Source organism: Phymastichus coffea, unplaced genomic scaffold, assembly GCF_024137745.1.
Source record: "Phymastichus coffea isolate CEN01 unplaced genomic scaffold, Cenicafe_Pcof_1.1 PCOF00081, whole genome shotgun sequence".
In the NCBI taxonomy this organism is placed as follows: Eukaryota; Metazoa; Arthropoda; class Insecta; order Hymenoptera; family Eulophidae; genus Phymastichus; species Phymastichus coffea.
The window spans coordinates 97468-119553 of NW_026706892.1; the positions used below are offsets into that span (position 1 = coordinate 97468).

At 33.6% G+C, this 22086-nt stretch overlaps 1 protein-coding gene across 2 annotated transcripts; it reads right to left on the reverse strand.

The window, feature by feature from the left end:
- Positions 1 to 1114: 1114 nt before the first annotated feature.
- On the reverse strand, positions 1115 to 21265 carry LOC131668610 (zwei Ig domain protein zig-8-like). Of its 2 annotated transcripts, none has more exons than XM_058942931.1 (7): positions 21239 to 21265; positions 11301 to 11399; positions 9291 to 9481; positions 7831 to 7992; positions 2849 to 2983; positions 2106 to 2316; positions 1115 to 1281 (listed from the first exon to the last, which is right to left on the reverse strand). In XM_058942931.1, exons 2-7 carry the CDS (start codon positions 11374 to 11376, stop codon positions 1175 to 1177), a joined length of 882 nt encoding a protein of 293 aa, XP_058798914.1. In that variant the 5' UTR covers positions 11377 to 11399; positions 21239 to 21265; the 3' UTR covers positions 1115 to 1174. The 2 variants fall into 2 exon arrangements, with proteins under 2 accessions (XP_058798914.1, XP_058798913.1); XM_058942930.1 differs by having other exon boundaries at positions 20877 to 21257.
- Positions 21266 to 22086: the final 821 nt, after the last annotated feature.

Here is a 22086-nt window from a genome sequence, read left to right on the forward strand (position 1 = left end):
TCAACGCTTTAACTCAAAGTTTTGCAGTCTGTACTAAAATGTAAAAGTAACGGGAGTGTGATATTATGAAACTTTATGAGAAAGCTCTATAATATCGACGCGTAAAGTATAAGCTATATGGATATATATTTTTCGTAGTAAAAGTATACTGAATAATACCTTTTATATACATATTAATTAGATCTTGAACGATCTGTTGAGACTCTTCATCATGCGTATATAAAAGCATTTTCGTGTTTGAAAATCAAATTAAGAAAAATATTCATTAAGTTTGAGTAAAGTTTAACTAATATACTATATTTGACGAATTATACAATATTTATTTAAATGCAAGTTTTGAAAACCTTATCTTTAGAAGATATCTTTTTTTTATTTATGGTAACAGAAAAGAAGTTTGTTGTTATTGTTCAGTTCCTATATTTCAACCACAAGTTTATTACTTACCGAATGAGATGTTTCACTTTTATGTGTCAACTTTAAACGAATGTCGTTGTAAAATAAGTCTTATTAAACAGAGTGGTTTCATTGAACGAATTTGGATGAAGGGTGATTATAAAAAGAAGATTCGAACGCTAGATATTGCTTTTATCATTTTTATTGAAAATACTATTTGAATTTGTTTTAGAGAAAAGCATTATTTTTATTTGACAATCAAGTTATTTACTGAATTTTGATATTTACATAAATATTATAATCTAAGATAATAATTTCAGAGATCTCTGGAATATTCATATTTTGATTATCTAAATATTATAAAATTAAGGTAAATACAAATTCATAATTCAAACAAATCTATAATTTATAGTAAGTGACAGTATGAAAATTATAAATTTTTTACGATGTTTCTAGCAATATTAAACTTACGTATTAACAATTGCATTAAAAACTTTAATTGGATCATATATTTCAGCAATGAGTATATATACGAAGAAATTTATAGACTAATAATTAAAGAAGTTTTGGAAAAGTTACTGTGACAGATCCAAACATTAACAATTAAGCTTATAATACCATCAAGACAGTAGTAAAATTTTTTTTTCATAAGTGTTAATAAAAGTGTTAATAAAACAAATTACTTTATAGTTTTATAGTAATAGAATAATACATTTACATTTTTTCCGAGATAGTTTATTGTTCGTTTTTCATACTATTAGAAGATTTAGAAAAAAATCTATTATCGAGATTGGAAGGCCAGTAATAGCAGAAAATTCAGTGTAAAAGTACAGACTGTTTGTTGCGAGCTCGAATTCTTGCGGCGCAGTATTGCTGCCATTTTGTCACCTGCGACAATAAAAAAACCATATATTCAAATCAATCAATACATTGGTAAAATGTGTACGTTAAATTGATAGATGGAAAAAAAGGTAACTGTGTTTCTTTACAGGGTTGAAAATTCGCTATTTTTAAAGCCGTGTTTTTGTCAATAGATGGAATATAATGCATGTTGCTCTTCAAGATTTAACATTGAGTTTTGACAATTAGATGAATAGTCAATAATGTAAAATATGAATATTTTTAATTTCGAATCGTGGTAAAAAAATCAAATATAATTTTATTAAAATTAATAATTGACTTTTTTTACAATGAATTTAGATGTATTAACTAATGCAAATTAAAAAAAAGTATGAGAATAAAACTAGAGATAGAAATGTAGTTTACGTGAGCTGGGTTTTAGTTAAACGATAAAATATCATGTCGCCGTTTCGATTTTCTTCTTTTTCTAGTGTCAAATTACGTCTATTAAGGTCCCGTAGGGTACAAAACTTTCACATAACTTTCTACTGCCCGAGATACACGCGCTTGATCGATGAGCTGGCCTTAAAGCTAGAAATTTATCAAGACACGAAAGCTTCTTTTTTTTACCAACTTGTTTGTTTTTCTGTAAATCAATCGTCCCCGTAATACTAATTAAATTAATGTTTTATGTTAAAAATTATATAGTTAAATCAGAAATAATAAACTTCAAATTTCTATGAAACATAAAGACGTAATCAAGTTAATATGCTATAATAAAAGTCAAAGAAAACTCTTATGAAGCACAGTGTTCTTACATTATATGAAATTTTTATAAATCAAATCGTTGAACAGTTTAAGTAAATGTTCACCTTCAGTAACAAAAACAAATATGGAAGTTAGCTTAGTATTGGAAGCACTGCAAGAGTAGTTGCCAGTGTCAGATTCGATTGCATTGTGAATTAGTAATCGACTTTGCGTTGGTCCCGGTTCATTTTGTACACTAATACGACCTCGCGTTGTGTCATAATTTATCATACGATTATTATGATACCAAAAGACATATTGAGGTGGTGTCGGGCTCTGAAACATACACACAATTATTAAGTTTTATTTTCGCAAAATGATGTATATGTAGAAAATTATTATGATCTCGAAAAATTACTCTGAAACGCCGTAATTGAAGAGCAATCAACGCTTTTTATATTAAGTTTAATTATTATTGCTTATTGGGATCGAACCTATGTGCAATATTATAAATATGTGGATGGTAGTATTTTCCGAATTATATTGAAATTTCGATTTATCAAAAAATTGTAATATAATTTTAAACTATAGATTATCATAATTTAATTAGTATCTTCAGTAAATCTGATTGAAAGCAACAAAATCTATCATGTTTTCCGAAAGCACTGCTTATTTGGAATGAAAATAAACCTCATTGTAGGGCTTTTAAATTCTTAATGCTAAAACTTGATTTATTGTACACGTAATAAGTTACAAATTTGTTCGTATAAAGTCGGCATTGATTTGTTAATTAACGATCGAGCTACTAAAATATTATTTACACAATTTTATTAGTACTTAACATCATGATTAACCAGTGCAAATTCACCTTTTTTATGATACAAACAAGATTAATTGTAGATCCCACGTCGACGTGATGTTCTTCACCTCCTAAAATAAATGCTTCTGGCATCACGATGTTTAAATTGACAAAATGTGATACTATTCCTGTACTTCTAGAAATCTGCATCAGAAAATAATTATTATCTTATGATATAGCTATGCTAGAATAATGATATATTGAAAAAAAGTGTCGAAATAATTTTATCGATCTGTAATATGAGAAGATTTTTATAACAATAATGTAAATTAATATGAGAATCATCCTATCAAACTAAAGGAAATATGATTGAAAAAAGGAAAGTTTTATGGCTTTCGATGCTAAATGAAATAAAGTTTAAAAAAAGAAGTACAATCAAAGTGGTGAAAATATAAACGTATCCAATATTTTGTAGCAAAAACAAATCAAATACGGAAATCAAATCAGACAAATCGAAAGCTAAATATCGGTTGTGGATGTGAGTCCTTTTATTGCAAAAGTATCGATTCTGGCGTGCATTGGAATAAAACGATAAATTTACATTTTGATGGATAAAAAAGAGAAGTGTATACTATCGTATATGTACTTTTAATATCGATAGGACCTTTGAAAGAACTACTTCATGTGTATATTTGCATAGAAAATACTGGCCGCATGCTCGACTCTTCATATAACGCTCTTCTTTGGCGAAGTTATGGGTTAGATAACGAAAATATCAGTCGAAATGGACTATTTCATACCTTTCCCTTCAAGTTGCTATTTTATTTTCGACAAACTATTTTTCCTGTTCCATATTTATCATCGTTAGTAGTCTGATTATGTTTTAAAATAGAAAGTCATTGTGCACTAGAATGCACAAAGAGACAATAACTAATTTCATATCACTATCAGTACAACAGTTTTTTCGCCTAAAGTACACTTCTGATATTTTTATGTATGTTGATGTAGAGTTTATTAAAAGAGAAAAATTAGAGCATTCGTTATTTGATGAATTAATTTAACCGCGTGACACCTTATGACAGTACTATACTAAAAGTCGGAGAAATATTGTGCATCATGGAATAATTAATGAGATTCCATAGAGAAAAGGTCAAGAGGCCGTCTCCGAAAGAAGACCACTTGAAGCTAGCCCAAGTTTATACAAGCCGTTGCAAGTTTTGAGGGCCACTCGCAAGCTCTTCTTCATTAAGATAATACTCCGTATAAAATGATGATCCTTGGGGGCAAAAGTTTGCTTTATGACTCTTCTTCGTGCAAGAGGTTCCGAATAATTTCCTCTTTATTACCTCAATTTTTTGTATCTCTTGTGCCTGCCGGTTTGCCGCGCTACTCTTAAGCGAGTATACTGAATCCTCGAGCATAAAAAGCAACGTGAATTTTTTCTTCAATCCATAAATATTTTCCACGCAAACGAATAATGAAGAGTAATTACAAACATTCCGTCAATGGCGATGAATCGATTAGTCGTAATGAAAATCTAATAACCATCATCGCGAGCAATTACGAGAGCTTAAATTCCAAGAGGCAGCAGGCAATGAAGAAGCGTAAGCCGACAAGCAAAAGCCGACTAGGAGACTGTAACGAGTATCGCAACTGAAGAAGCATTGCGGATCAAAGGGTAGCGAGCGAGGCTATATGGGCTAGACGCTTGTTGCGGTTAACGCAGCCGCAGCGAGAGACACGCGCAGTACTATCTTGGCTGTATACGCGTTAACAAGAGGCCTCGTTGCGCTTAACATAATCCGTTTCGTCCGGATAATCCCTTCATTATGTGCAGCTCTGAGTGTTGGCGGTGAGGAAATAGCACTGCTACCGTTTACTGTAAGTCAGCTAGCTTCTATATCCAGAAACCTAACATTATTAGGATCTTGCAGCAATGATAGTTTGCTTACTCAACGCTAATGATTAAATATTTACTTGAGCTGTTTGCGGCTTCGTTAAAGAATTTGCAGACTTTTTATCAGAACGAAACTTCCTTGTTTCTTTTTCGATGCATTGCGGCATGCCTCAACAGTTGAATGATTCACTTGAAAAAATAGTCAAACTTTTGTGTTATTATGCATGCATTTTTAGAACGCTGTTTGCCACATCTTTAAGGGAAACTTAGTTTTTCAAGTAAACTGAAAATTTTATAGGCATAATGTTGACCAGACAATATTTCACCAGTTACTTATTGGGTTTTTCAAGGTATCAAAAGACAATGGATTCTTCTTATTTAAATTCTTAATATTGATATTGATAGTGATATTATAAAGCCATTTATATAGGTAAATTTTCACACTGCTCTATTACTATATGATTTACTTTTAAATTCTATCTGTGTTCGTCACTTATTTAGCTTTATAATGGAATTCATCATATTTTCGAAATGTCGCAATTATAGATAGGATAGTATAGCTCCAAAGGATCTGTGGAAAATGTATTTGTATAAGATACTCTATCAATATAGTAAATTATACTAAGGTTCCTGTACTCCAAATTTGCTTGCAGTCAATATCAAATTAGTATGATATTTTAAACTTGGGTGCGCCACAGATCAATTTGGACCCTAACATCGTGTGTATTATTATAGTTGATAAATTTCTCACTAGATGGCAACATTATTCCGGAAAATTAACCATATTATTACTCTCAATCATATTAAATCTTGCGATATTACAAAGCAATACTATGTCAATACTATAAACAGAAAACTATCTTAACTCAATTTGTTTTCGACAACGTTTCGTTTATTTGTGGTCCCGCCACATCAGGTCTTTTACTCAAAAAATTATTGAAAAGTGATATTGTCATCATGTTTGTACAATTCATTGATTTATTTTTTGAATAAAGGATCTGATGACGCTGGAAGACAAATAACGAAACGTTGTCGAAAGAGATTGAATTGAAATAGTTTGTGTTTATAATATTGAAAACCACACAAAAATTTCTTTACTTTATCATTCCACAGGAATGATTCCGGAAAGCTTATTGTTTTTACTAGAGGTTTTGTGCATTGGGCGAAACAATTTTTAGTTTCTTCGGTTTTTTCTATCATACGTATTTCTAATTTAAACTACTTTTATAACTTTATCAATAAACTTGCAATATATTATTTCCTGTGGCAGTGTTTGTCCTTTCTAAAACACTTTCAGAATCTCTGTAGAATTCATGCACACCAAACGCTAACCGGTTAACTATATGGGTTCGATTGTACCCAGTAATGGACGAATAAAAAATGTTTTTAAAAAATGGAAAAATTATAACTATGATGTTTTCTTTTTATTTCACAATTTAAATTTCACGTTAGTATGAGAAAGATGAACGCAAGAAGCTTTGACATGCAGACTGAAAGCTGTACAGTCAGGTAAAAGAATGGCACACGCTGCATCACTACTTTACAACATTCGAAAACAAACCTTGTATGACTACATTAAGAACAATGTACCAATGAAAAAGAAGTTAGGTCGAAATAGTTTTCTTTCATTATAAAGTATTTTTAATAATGATTAAGACTTGAGATAAATAATTTATAAAAATTTTTTTTAGTTGTTCATGAACTTAAGATTTTGAAGTCATGTATGTACTTTTATCAAATGATAAAGCTGTTGATAATTTTAATTGAACGCTTAATATAATTTTTATTGTGTAATAAGAGTATTAATAAAATGTTATCTATGACAAATAGAGTGAATAAAAAAGTTTGAGAAAAATTTCTCTTTTTTTTCAAAAGAATTGTAGATATCAGTATAATTTAAAAGAGTTATATGAATTAAAATTAATTTTACATTACGCACACATTACAGAAAGTGGAATAAAATATGTTTGATGAACTCATTTTTATGTATCACTTGTCATTGTCGTCAGTTATACAATACATTCATCCGCATTCTAATCTCCAAATCGCACCTTCGGCGCTTCTTTTCGGCTCTCATGCGAAAGAATTCTGTCCCTGACTGCTGCATAAAAGCTTCTTGACGAAACTCGAGTCAGCACTCGCCTTCAGCTCCTGGCGTAAACTTTTCATTTCATCAAAAAAGTCTTTGCGCATTAGTTAGGAAATGTACTAGTCTCAAGTATCCCCCTATTGAATACACGAATTTTCTCGTGGTAGAAACAAAAAACTTTTTCTTTGAAGCGTGATAACTCTGGTTTTAGCGCATGAAAAAAATCGTATGAGGGTTCATTTTAAAGCTGCTATTATATTCTAAAATCTGTTTGAGCTTAGTAGTCCGGTATCGAGTAGAGGTATCTTACAAAGCATATTAATTCATTAATTAACGGTGTAGAGAGTATCATCATTAAATTACTGAAGTGATCTCCATTAGCTAACTATACAATTTGGTGAAGTTAATAAATGAAATGCAAATATACAAAGCTGTAAGTCATGATGAATACGTAATGAAATTATTCTAAAGTGGATGGAAAATTGAAAAATGATCTATGACATGTATTCTGATATAAACGATTTAACTCCCATACACATTGTATATATTTACGTTGTTATGTAAACTGGATTTTCAGTCTCACCAAGCAGCTCATTTCGCTAAAAGCAAGACAGAGATACCGTGTATTATATGTAATGAGAGAAGATGCTTGCACAGCTTTTGATAGCAGTTTCACTAATTAATCTAGGGGGTGTGCGTATATTGACAGTAGGAGGAAACTTTTGCTTGCATAGATATGAAATTATTCAATTTAATCATTGAATAACTTTCCATTTTGAACTTTAGCTTCGATACACTCGAAGTAACTGTTAAGCGGAGAACACCAGTTGCAAATCTTATATAATTCCAAATTCTAACTATGATTCAAGATTGGTGACAAGGGTTGAAGAACTCTAAGGAACCCTTGCGTTTGCAAACGCGCGTTAAGTACTCTTCATACAAATTTCACATTCACGACATTCACGCCTATACAGTAGCATTTATTTCACTTGAAATTATTTTAACTTAAAATGTTTTCATATGAAAAAATTAATATTTACGATAAGATTGAAAGAACAACGTCACCTGACATTCATAGATCCCATTATCTCGTTTTTTCACGTACTTCACTTGGAGAATCCAGTCGTCGGAGCCTTCTGGATGCAACACTTGAAAGCGCTCATCATTCGTATAAGTGAATATCGAATTTGTAAGTACGTGCCAATCACGACGACGAATCCATGAAATCTGAAACATTAGAAGAAAAAAAACAATGATGCATTAAAAAGAAAAATGTATGGGAAAAATAGAGAGAAAGATAAGCGCATAAGCGATGTAAAAGTTATAGGTGCTAATCATAATTTCAATAGCGTGATGGCAAAAAATGGATTGGCGATTGAAGTTGTTATTTTCCATTAGATAATAATGCTCAATTTATCGAAATCATATGAACTCATAGGCATTTTGTTATACTGAAAATTAACAGGAAATAATAATTAATATTTCAGTCATAAACAATATATTATTTATTAATTCGTTGTTTATAAAAGCTGTATGTATTTTAATCAAACATATTCTCCTCTAGTTTTTATGCTTACGAATATATTTTTCTTGGTTAGTTTTATTCGAAATTCCAAAGATAGCGGGCGATCGCGCCTTCCAAGCGAAGATTAGGCACAACCGAAATTAGGTACACGAGGGTCCCGACGCGCTGTCGTGAAAGGTCAGGGAAACGGACGTGAAACACGTGTGCGGAAAGACCCGCCTGGCTTCAGTAACGAGCGAAAGGGAAAACTCAACTCGCTGTTCTCCCTGCGCCCGCCGATCTCCATACCTGCGTAAAATGTTAACCTTTTCTTTGAAATAATTTGTAATAGTTGCGCCTACTACACGTACGTATTCCGACGCGTCTTTTTCGACGGCGATGACAATTGCTAGTTCCAATGTAATTAAATTTATCGCTAGTTCTACTCCCGAAGTGAAAAGTACAAATGAATGTGCTTGAGCGAAAAGACACTCGCGGGCGTGAAGTCGCCAACTCCACGGGTTACTCCGAGAGGCTGTTAGACCTCGCGCGAAGCTCAGCTTTTGGGAATTATAGGTCACCAGATACACAGGGATGAAGCTGTAAAGCGGATCCCTTGGTTCGATAGGCAACCGATGGAGCAAACGAGCGGGATAGGGAGTCGAGGAAGTATTTGGGGGCGCGGCCGAGTGCGCGCGCATCTGGGCCCAAGCAAATGGGATGGTGTGCGCCGCAGTTAATAGCAGTTGTGTTGCTTCGGTTGCATCGTCAGCCGAAGTAGTGGAGTCGCTTCCTAGCTTAAGGGTTACGAATTTATATTGTCAGCGAACTTTCATTGTAACCAAGTTTTTATAACCAGGTCTGCTTCATTTGAGCAGTAAGTATTTGAAAAATAAAAAAAAATTCATTCCGAAATTGTTTTGATAATATCCACCTTCGAGCTCTATCCCTCACAAGTTTTGCCATGGTTAGAAAAAAAGAGTGAAAATCACATACTAATGAATGAAACTAGCAAACTTACTTCGGTATCAGGGATAGTGTTGTCGGCAAGATTTCGAATTTTACAGTGTAAAAAAGCTGTGTCACCAAGTTGAACCGTGACGTTCGTGATAGTGTTATTTTGATGAATCTCGTTCGCCTTTTGCAATTCTTCTAGGTTACTATACCATAATGCCTTCCACTCCGATGGATGACCGTTCGGTGCTTGTCGATCTGTAATCATTATTATAAAAAACTTGTAAAGTATCAATATACATATCAAATCATCTGTGATAAATATAGATCTTCCTTTTTTGAAAATGACTGTAGAATACTACATGAATAAAATAACTTGAAGAAACGTAAAAAAATTGGAATGTAATAGCAGTTATTTCGAACAAAATTGTAAAATTGTAAAAATTCGTTAGAACAAGAATTTTTTGGTCACATCGAAGGCAGAGATAATTCACGGTCGTTTCTTTAGTTTATCTTGGTGGCTGATCGATGGATAAGATAAGAAAACGTTTTATTTTTTACGACGTGCGTAGCTGTTCGATATTTGCAGGCTTAGCTATCCTCAAGAACAGTAAAAAATCCATCTCCCCGTGACGAGGGTACGTCTATCTTTACATTCACTCCGCTCAATCTTTGTCTTCATTCTTTTGGGTTTTCGTATCTCGTGTCTTGAGGATGATTTTTTCTTTCTTTTTTTATCGAATTTCCCATTGAAAGACAAAAGTAACGTTCAATTTTTAAAGTGTTGAAAAAATTATCGTCAATTCATTCAACCAATGTTACTGCAACAATAACTTATAAGAGAAATGTATCGACAAGTGCAGTATATATAGACTTCTTATATCAATTTGTCATCGCTTGGGAATATAATGAATTTGATAATCAATGATGGCAGTATACATTTTTTATTTTTGTTTCGAATAAGAAAAAAACGAAAACAAAAGAAAACGACACGTTCACGGAGCAAAAATATCAATATGCGGATACAAAATTCATCGAGTTTTGCCAGCCAGTCAGACTGACCGTTAACTACTTTATACGTGGGACTGAACATCTTTTTTTTATTTTTCGTAAGTGAATTTTATTTGTGTTGATATTCCTTCTATCTTTACTTCATTCATATTCATAACTTTTATCTGCAAGCTCGGTATTTTTTTTTTCCATCTACAAACTAACGGATACCTTTTTATTTCGATTGCAGACAAATGATTTAAAAACTGATAAATTTTTTGATACTAAAAGAACTTGTGTTTTACTTCTCGATTAATGAACGTAATATATTTTCTCTCCTTTTTGTTTAGAAAAATTACTTTGCAAGCTCGGCGTGAAATACAATATCACGCGATATGCACTTTCATTTTTCCCTTCGCGTAGCGGCTTTATCAGATCGTTTCTTGTTTATCACAAGCCTGGGGGGGGGGGTCGAGATGCCAGCCAGACAAATAGAATGAGATAGCTTGGAATATAGCGAAGGGGTAAGGCTAAGGAAGAAAGAGTGTGGCAAATGCAAATGTGAAAATGTATTAGGTGACAGACTTTTGTGACTGTGTGGTTTAGATTTCAATCGAATTTCCTGTTTCATCATGCCGAAAATTATTTGGAACTCTATAAAGGTTTACTTTTTGCAACAATAAACTTTAATACTTTATTTTTAAAGTCCATCTGAACTGTTGCAAATTAGCATCGTACCGATAAAAAAATTGGACCACTGAAAATCGATAGATGATAGATCAAATATATAATATTTATGATGAAACAAAAGAAAAAGCATTCAGGCTGAATTTTATTGAATAGTCAAATTGTTTGACTAAACAAGAAGGTCGGTATTGCATATTTATAAGACTTGATAGAAAAAACAGTGAATGTATTACACAGAGTGTGGAAGCTTAGAAATCGAAGCTACAACATTGAATGCGGACTTTATCTTTGATAATATTTTTTTTGCCACATGAATGTATTCTTGAATCTTGAATGAATATTACTGTAAGCGCTAGCTTTTCAATAGAATACTGTAGATTCTTTAAAAAAAGCCACTCACCTTTGTTGAATGATCGAGCCAGTAAAATTGTCGGCAGGATAAGAAAAACCATGTACCATGATAATCGATCTCGCATAGCTACTTTTTTCTAAGAATTTCCTGTAATCATAAAAAACGATATTCAGTCCTGTAATCATAAAAAACGACATTCAGTCCTGTAATATTTTATTTCTTTTGTCTCCGGTACCAAATGGAATGTATACGTTGCAATTCTGCGCTAAAAGAAATAGTATTTCTTTCAGTGCAGAATTTGAAATTGATATACGAGGTCAGTAAACAAAAAGATTTCTCTTCTTAGAAGAGGAATTTCGCGGAGAATTATTTTGAGAAGAAAATTTTTTCAGTGATCTTCGGTGGAAGTCCATTTACTTTCAAGTATACAGTATGCTTAAATACATATGTACACTAAAAATAAATCCTCTTATAATAAGAAGGATCATTTTACTTCAAGAGCATTTCCGCCTAAAAAATAGTACCAAGAGCGGGGTTTTTCTCGACAAGAGGATTCTCTTGGGCCAAGATCGAATATTCTTATTACAAAGGCATATCTTCTTGTTAAATGACGATTTTTTCTTATTACAAGAAGGTTTCCTCAAAATCACTGTACTTTTGTAAAATACTATTTTATGCAATCATCGTAATACTAAGCTTTGGTCTCGTAATTTCTGATTTTCATAATTATTAAAGCACTCATTTATTTGCATATAAGTACATAAAGTTGGAAAATCCCGCTTAGCAGTTTGAAAAACAAAATAAGTTTAAATAGCAATTTCATTTTAAGCCCCACTCTAGTGAAAATATTTAATTAGGTTTGTTGCGTCCTTCTCTCTACTTACTACTTTTCCTCGAACGGCGCAGTTTAACATGAACGCTTGGTTTACTTGTGTACGTGACTCGGTCTCCGAGATAGTACTCGCACCGACAGCACTCGCTTATAACTTTCTTGCGAGCGTTGCGTTATTCATCTTACTCAATCTCGTAAAAATGGATAAATCGAGAGGATAACTCTCTGAATGCGGTGAACATAGTTTTCTTTTAGAGAAGAAAAGAAGAAAAAATATATAGTTAGCTGTAATTTGGATAAGCATATATATATAAGAATCTCCAGTATTTTATCTTTAGTATTTTATCTGGTTAGATTATAATCTATAGATATATGTGCGTCTGTACGTGTTCGAACTACTTCCGTGGAATCTTAGATTGGCTTTGCTGACCAACCCGTAGTCGTCTTTTTATTTTTGCGTTCTCAATTCTCAATAAAGTCATTTAGTTAGCTCTATTTCTTTCTTCCTTGTTCTTTCGCATTTTCTCTTTGATGCGCGACGATAAAATCCAATTCCTCCCTTCGTTCCACTCGACTTCACCGTAGAAGCTTTGGTAGCGAGTTGAGAGAAAACAAGCGACGATCATCGCCGCTGGACATTTTTAATTTATTGTAAATAAAATAAAAAGAGCTTCGTTAATAGAAATCGACATTATTATTTAAAAAATGTTGTTTCTATCTATTTATTGCTCTTACAGTTCATGTAATATCATAAATAACTTTGAATATTTAACTTAATATATGCCTGGTTGGAATAGAGTGTAAAATGCAATGAACGAGAACACTTCAATACTTTTTTTCTTAGAAACCGTATCCTACCAATTCATAAGCTTAACCCTGTTCAAAGCGACAATTACCATAATTACTTTTCTATCCGCATACTCTATAGCTCAACTCTACTTATACTTTATTGAGAAATCGATATATGGTCCACGTGCACGCGATCCATTTTAAAAGCTCATTCTGAGCTTTAGTGAGTGTGCTAAGTCGGTAAAGGCTTTTTGTAGAGTTTTCAACTACATTTATATCTCTGTAAAATTATTCTAAAAAATTTATTAAAAAATTGATTTTTCAAATATTTGTTTCGGTTTTGTAGAATTTCAAAAAACTAATTTTACAATTTTTCACGAAAATACTTGTCACTTATCTACTTCAGAAACGTGCACTCGTACACAAGCCTCAAATTATCGGCAAAATTTTCGTCCTACTTTTTGCGAAAGTAAAATTAAAAAAATGTTTTTCTTTCAGTTAACTTGAAGTAAATTTCATAAACCATTTCAAATATAATGATTTGAAATAAAGAATGTAGAAACATTTTTGTTCATTATGAATTTATAATTACAATTTTATAAGAAGAAAATTTATTACACTAATACATGGACATTGATCATTCTTAATATATGAAATTGTTAGTGCTGATATTATGAGTAAAAATGTGGACACTGTAGTAAAAGCTTGACTCGACTCGATAACAAATACTCATAAAAGAGTATTACCATGAAGATTTTAATCATGTGATTAGGAAAATACAAAATTATGCAATACTATAAGTTTGGGTTTTAAGGTAAGCGGATTTAAATGGACGTACAAGGTTATACCAGATAGAAAATTAATTATAATGTACAGGTGAGCCATTCTTTAAACGACCGCAAGAAATACAGTACTAAAATTTATGACAATGGAACTTTTTTTGGATTTAATGTTAATACTAGAATTTTGTTTTAAAAGTGTGATTTTATTGTAGACAAAAATCATAAAAACATTTAATGTATGAATATCGATGAAAATAAGATATCCGGATTTTGTTTTCGACTTAAATGTTTATATACTCACATATTCAATACTGATATATAGCAGTTATAACGAACTGATAATCTAAAATATTTAATTGATAATGAATCTATTATCTTTTACTATTTAAATTTTTGATTTTACATATCAATTTGATGTAATAAAAATTTTTCTTGATTACAAAGAAATAAGTACATTTGGTTTTATTTCTTTTTAGATAGGCAAACGTTTGCTAATTTTTTTAAAATTTATATTCAAAGTTTTAGCAGTTCTATCATTTTTGAACTTTGTGTGTTTTTATTTTATTTTATAATTGTATTACCAATTTGTGTTATTAAATTGTATAAACACTTGGCTTTTTTAATACTGTACGGAATCCCAGCTTACGAGTATGCATTTTTTTATTGTTATTTTTCATAATAAAATTTTATTTGTTGTAATTGTGAATCCTGCAATACCCAAACATAAGGGTAACGATATTTTTTTCATTGAATCAAAATGAGTATTAAATATTAGAATGAAAATATACAATTAATTAATTTCAGTAATCAGTTATTGTATAAATATATTATTTACCTTTAAATAATAAAGAATAAGATGATTTTATAAATAAAATGCACGGTCAAATTAAGAAATTGGACTCGCGCTTATCCATAAAGAATTCTCACGTAAAATTCGCGTTTGAGTGGATAACTTAATTTAGATCATTTTTCATTGAATATGGTAGTAAACAGATCATGTAATGAAAATAGTGAAGTTTATTCATTTTAGTTTCATTTTATTTTAAAATTATTATCTGAGAGTAGAGTCATTCGTTTGTCAGGCTTCAAAATTATATTCAAAATTATATTAATAATGAAAACCTAAATGTATAAAAAAACTTATATCCTACAGGTAACCAAACTAAAATTTATTTTAAGTTTAAATTGAAGTAGCATAGATTATTTAAAGAAACTAAAAAATCGGTTTGGGATGGAAAAAACAAAAATAAAGCGTCAGTTATTCACGTACATGAAAGCTATGAAACCGTGTGCAAATCTTATCGCACTATGGCTCCCCGATAATACCCATAAATATGTATCAGAGATAGAAACTGAAGTTAAAATTGAAATATAGTTATGCATGTGGAAGAATAAATTTTGGCGTTTATTTTCACCAAAAATTCAATTTAATATATGTATTGAACGATGCAGAAGCTTGGAATTGTTTAACGATTACAGCTGTAACATCCCGGTAAAGTTATCGCCAGGATCGAAATCGCAGCGAAATTCAATTCTACTACAGTTAGCATGCAAAAAACAACCTCACGCTGCTGAAGCTTATAAATTGTGAAATTGGATGTATCGAAGCGCAAAGTAGACGAATGTTACGATAGTTACGTGAAGGACGTGGTACGCAATTGCTTAGTAACTTGTTTGGAGCTCCTCAAGGGCTAATTTTTGTTTTTGGTAAAATCATGTCAGGAGGATGTTACGAATCAAAAGTTGAACAACATTTCAGACAACTCATGCGCTCAATTAAATGTTTTACCTTGCAGTATATCGCGTGAACATTTTCGCGCGTTGTGTTTTGTTCTTCCTTTTCTTGGGAAGGGGCGAGATTGGATGAGCTATTGGGCTCGAAAAAGTCGGTGTAGTGAAACAAAAGAAGAAAAAAGTAGCCGAAACGAAACTGGCTTTCTAAGAAGAAAGCTTGGGCTAGCGTGAAAGTGCTGGCTGAAACTTTAAATCTCGTAGCTCACAGAACCCTTATTCTCTTCGCAAAGTGCAGTATTGTGCTAGTCATAAGTTATCTTGCCGTAAATTCATAAGCGCGCACGGTCAGCGACTCTCTCTCGCGTGCAAGCTTCGCGAGGGAAACATTATGTAGCCAACAATTTGATGGCTTTACTATCGACAGGAATGCTTTCAAGTCGAATGATTCAATAATACATTTTTTGTCCAATCAAAATTTCTTTATTCTTATTATATTTTCGTCGTAGATGACCGAACGAATTTAAATATACTCACGTTAAATGGATGAAATACACATAATGAATTATTATAAAATAGATATTGGACTTTGATATATTTAATCATCGATATAGTTTGAGAAAATTAAATAAAATACTGTTGTGATAAAAGTTTATACTTTAGTATGTTTGCGCATTTTATTTCTATACCAATGAGTGACTTCTGGTCTTTATTGAGTCGATATATAAAAGTGAATATAATACTTAACGTGTATAATTATAGCATTTTTAATATTGATAGAAAATAATGCATCATAAAAATTTTGCTAAAGAACCGTTTTATCATCAAGAGTTATAATATATTTTTTCACGCATCGTTGAAAGTTATGTATGACAATATTATACTTTTTCGAAAAATTCGATCTCTTTTCGATAAAATATTCAACATGCTACCTCAATCGCTTCAGCAATAAAAAGAGTAGAATCTAAATTCAATAAAATATTTCATAAGCGATTCTGTTCACGGGGAAAATTGCATCGACATGTATGTAAAAGATCTGCAATATAACTCATCTGCAAAAAAATGAAAAAGGAAAAGCGCTTTGCATAAGAGAGTTAAATATATACATATATAAAACAGTATTATACCTAGTTGAAATGTCGGTGGGTAAGCGTCTGATTACATGTGAGTTTGCTGGTTTTTTCCGTTTGTGTATGTATGCGCGTCCGACAAATTTATCGACTTGCTCTGATTACAAGAAATGCGATCGTTTCTATTCCGCATGAATTGGGGTTCCAAGTTCGATGTTTCCATTTGACTAGGCATGTAATAGAGAAGGTGAATTTGGGTTACTACTTTTGCGCAAATAAAAAACCATCAATACCAAACGCGCTTCCAGCCATTGAAAAAGTTTTATACTAGCACAATCGGCATTGTTCTACGTATAGTATGAGGTAGCTAATATTCGTTTGCTTAGAACACCACACGCAATCATTTGAGACTTTTGTTAGCGTAGACACACGCACAATTGCGTGCATGCGTAAACAGACACGCACACATGCGCACGAAATTATCATTTAGAAAAAACGGAAACCGTAAAAAGAGCAGTAATGCGGGTATTCAGACACAAAGCAATAAAAGTAAATGTAAGTTCTCAGCTCGTAAAAACGATTTTATTTCTTATTACCCATACGCTATCTTTATCTCTCTCTCTCTCTCTCTCTCTCTCTCTCTCTCTCTCTTCATATTTGCGTATATTCGCTGAATATAGTGCACGACAGCCAACGTGAAACCAATAATAAAATAGATAAAAACTATACACTACGGGTACAAATCTAGATGAAGCAATAAATTGTCCATGCTATGATAGTATAAGGGGAGCGATTTCCTCAGGGAAATAAAGATTTTATAGTTTGACATTCGACTTGTTATTCTTTAACTCCTCTTTTTCGATTCATGAATGCATAGTCATTAGTTACACTCGCGACGACGCATTTTTATGCAGCTAGCTACTCGTCGTCGAAGCGCAGAGAGATCTCGAGTATTTCTTTCTCGTGTCTTTCCTCATTATCTCTTATTTCAAGCTTGAAAACTCGAATAAAAGTGCAAACTGTCTTCGAGAGTGCCACTCGCTCTTGCGACAGACGAAAAGTGGCGAGAGAGAAAGGAAAAAACAGAATGAAACGTTGTATTGAGATTCGCGTTCTACTGCATTATAACGACTCAGCAGTAGGACTTTTTTTTGCTCAATTGTATTCGTATTCCTTCCCACTTGCGCTCTTTGTTGAATTCAGATTCCAGTGCTCTCTGCACTGCTCAGAAGGTAGAGAGGAAAAAAGAGAGGGAGAGGGATTACTGGCAAGCCAAATCTCTCTCATCCCTGGGCGTTTTGACTTATCCCCTCGTGATTTTATCGTTGCCAGGACGACGATATTCAAATAGAGAACGAAGAGAGAGACGATACTTGGACCCTATCTCTTGAGGTGCGTTACGCCTCCCACGGGTCGTCGCCGTCGACGCTGGACTACTTCGGCTACTACTACTATACGCCGCTTCGGAATGCGTCCTGTGTGTATACGCGTGATAAATGTACGATCTACTGTTCCTCTCATACATACCCCCTCCTTTTCCCCTTGTTCGCTTCTACTTCTTTTTACGAGCTCGAGCTCGCTCTGATAATAGCACCATGCATCATTTCTGAATTAGAAGACTTCGCAACGTTGCTGTTGCTAACATAAAGTAATAACTGAGCAGCCCCAAGAGAAGATGACCTACATCCGCGCGTGCGCGCGGAGCTTCAGCCAAAAACGTCTAATCATGTCCCCCCTATTCTCATGTAAATTTTCGAGGAATACAGCGAAAAGCTAGGGCCACAAATCAAAAGGCATTAGATCTTACAATGGACGACAAAAGAAGCTATAATCTATTCTCTATCTTCTCTTTCTTTTTTTCTTTGTAGTGCGAGAGAGGACCTCGTGCGCAACGTTAAGTCACGATCGATATACGACTACCGTGAGATATCGTCTGTTATGCGTGTGGCTTAGATTCTTTTGCGCGAAAGAAGAAGAGAGGAAAACAAACTGCTTCGACGTCGTATGAGAAGGGAATATTGCAATATCATTGTACGCACTGGAAGAGCCCGAGGTAGTATTCAAGTAAACTTTTGTAATCGAGAAACAGTTGAAATTCGTGACATACAATCAAGTTGATTCTAGTAATTATAGAAAAAAATATTAAAGTTACCCGAAGGACAATAAAGTTAGATGAGTGATGATAGAGAGCGGATTATCATATCATAAAATGAAAGAATCTAATCCAACGTGATCCAATCAGAATTGCATTGGTGCGAAGTGACACTCGCGCGCGAGAGGATTAAATTATTTTCAGTTCTCGGAGCTGACGAGGGGTAAGGGGGAAATAAACAATATTCGATTAGCTCGCATTATGTAGGCTCGTCGAGTAATCGCGTCCCTGGAAAACGCTTTTCGGTACACCATTCATTTATCGCCTCGAATGGCACACACACACGCGCGCGCGCGTGGGCACACCTCGTGCAATTGCGCATAATTACGTGAGTATAACTGGATTCAAATCTATTTTGCAACGATCATAACCAGTGGGCGTGTTTCTGTCGTCGAGCCGATTATATTTGCTACGAGCGTGGCTGAGGGCGCATTGGCAAAATCCTCTCGCGCTTGAATAAATAAATGAAATTGGTGAAGGGAGGTCGTGTGCAAGCGATAATTGCACGCGACGCCAACTTCGTTAAGCGTGGATAATAAAGAGCAGTATAGCTCTAAAAATGAATGGGACTGGAGAGAGAAAGAGGAACGCGAGGCGGTAATGCGAGCCGAAAAATTCGCGATAAATATGCGCAATTAACGCCCGCCACGGATACTTTGTTAACGGTAACAAATGGAATACTCGTTTACTCCCACGCACGTTTTGTTGTTTCTTTTCTTTCTCACCCTCTTTCGTTTTTTGCGAGCGTACATTCTATCCGCCAGTCAGCTTTCATCATCATCAGCTATAACTTTTCCAGCACATTGTTGCAATTGTTTGTGAGTTTATTTTATGCCTTGTGGCTTTATTTTCTTGGACCTTTCTTACTGGAGTATTATGAGTCCGGTAATTGTGTAATTAGAGAACGCCGCGGCGTCATCGCGATTTTCGTTTGTTGCAATGTTTTCGCACCCTCCGCAACGCTCAAGCAATTTCACTTTTACGGATACGAGTCAACGACTAAAGTGCATCGAATAATCCCGCAGAGGCAAAAAAATTGCTCGTTCGAGTTGCGCACTCGTTAGTAACCGACTGGACTCGGTAATTGCGGCAAGCTGAAGGCTTTATATCGCTTTACGTACTGAATATAAACTTCCGTAAACGGAATACATACTATCTATATGTCCGAATACCGAAATATTTTCTCGGTATTCGGAACAGTAACCTATTTGAAATTTCAAAAATTTTTATAAATAAATCTTCTAACTTGCAGTAATGATTACAAAGTGTTGTAAACAAATACAGTAAAAATCCGTACCCTTTAACTAATTCATATTGAATAGATCCGACCTAATAACAATATTTATTCGTTGAAGTCGCTATTCGCATGATAAAATGAAAAGAGAGAATTAATAAGAAGAGTTCAATGGCTATTTAGCCGAAATTACTTCTTTGAAACTTGCATTGCATCTTTATTGCAACACCCCAGCTATTTATCACTGCTAGATTGACATCGTTTGTGTTGGATGCCTTATCTGTGAAGCAACGGTGCCAAATAGAAAAGAATCACTGGCCACAAAAAATAATAATAAAGAAAATTGCGAGATAAATCAATATACGAACAAAATAATTATGAGAATTAAGTTCCAGCTGAAAAATTATTATATAAATTATTTTATTCGTGAAACAATTTATTAAACTACTCATTTTGAAATTCAAATGAAGTTTAATTTCACAATTACCACCTATTATGAGAAGCCGCACTCTATTATGAGTTTATATAAGCATTAGGTCTAAATGAGAAAACAAAAGAGGGTTTAATATTATATGATATACACAGATACATGAAGGTGCAGTAGAATCACGTGGCTTTTAGATTAATTTGAAAATAAGATATTTTCTTTTTTTTAATCGTACATAATTTATAAATAATGAACTGCTGATTGCAATGAAAGTTGGTTATTCACATTCGATTCATTCAAATAGTTTATTTTTTTTAAATTCAAATGAAAAGAAAATGATCAACAAAGATAGGCATGGTCAAATCGTAAATACAATTCAAATATCAAGGAATGCACATAGGAACAAGAGCGAAGACAGCAAAAGCGCTTCAAGGGAAGTCGGATTTATTATTAAAACTGGCATTCGGACTTGTACGCGGAAGCTCATCGTCATAAATTCAGCTAGAGAGAGAGAGAGGGAGAGAGAGAGGGAGAGAGAGAGAGAGAGAGAGAGAGAGAGAGAGAGAGAGAGAGATGGTAGCTCATGTTTTATACAGCAACAACTCACCTACGTCAGGATGCACGCGGCAGTAGTAAGCATCAAGCGATACGCGGCGTGTTTCCTGAAAAGGCGCTTTTCCGGCCAACCGAACGTAAACACAACAAGGGATATTTGCTCCGTCCAATAATGTATTTACTCAAGTAACATTACTTTCGCCTCAAAGGTTAACGACAATATACTTGCAAGCATGCAGGTTATAATTGTATTGTTAATTTATACATTTGGCGGAGATGTATCATCCACGTTCGTGTTCACTTGGACAATCATCACCCCACCGGTCACCACGCACTTGACGATCACCATGATGCATGCTGTATTGCGCGCGTGCAAAAGAGGAAGAGACACTCTGTGTATACACAACAACACACCTGGAGTCCACGTAACGTCGTGTCGGCACAGCGACTGGCGCAATTCCAGGGGGAGCGGCTCCATAGCTCCATACTGTATATCTCCAGTGGTGTCACTTTTGCAAAGCGCGCAGGCGCCAACTGCTACTCTGCACCGGTATGAGATACACCTTGTACATACCACTACTTCATCCGTTATTTGTTGCCGACCAATTCGTTTTTAGTGATATTTGGAGAATTTGCTTTTTTTTCATGCTCACACTCGTGAAGGGGAACGTTAATGCGAGGGTGTCATGGCGAGGCTTCCCTTACACGAGCAACTCGATCTTTTCGCAGAGGCTTCTTGAAAAGCTGGTTATTTTTTGTCACTTTTAAGCTTATTCAAAGCACGCACTTGAAAATCTGAGTCTTCTGTAAGCGTGTCTGCAAGTGAACATTTTTTTCATAACCACTGTGAATTAACTATGGAATATTTCGATTGGACAAAGACAATTAAAAAAAATACTCATATCCCGATCTCGAATGAAAGATACTTTTAAGGACCGATCAAAATGATTGTAAAAATATGCTTTTACGTAATTAATGTATATCCGTAACAATTTTCCCTATCTCAAGACTGATTGCACTAAAACTGAAAACAACTGGAAAAGTGCCAAGTAAAAATGAGGTCTAATTAGAAATAAGTTATTTTTATTATTTTTCTGTTATTTTTCAGTAAAACACATTTTTAAATAAAATCACGAGCTTGCTTTCATTTTCAGTTCAAGATGTTAATTCATATGTGACACAAATCTTCTTGCTTTACAAAGAAACAAACTTTCGTCATTTAAATTGTAAAAAAGAGTCATCTAAATAAACCGACATGTAGA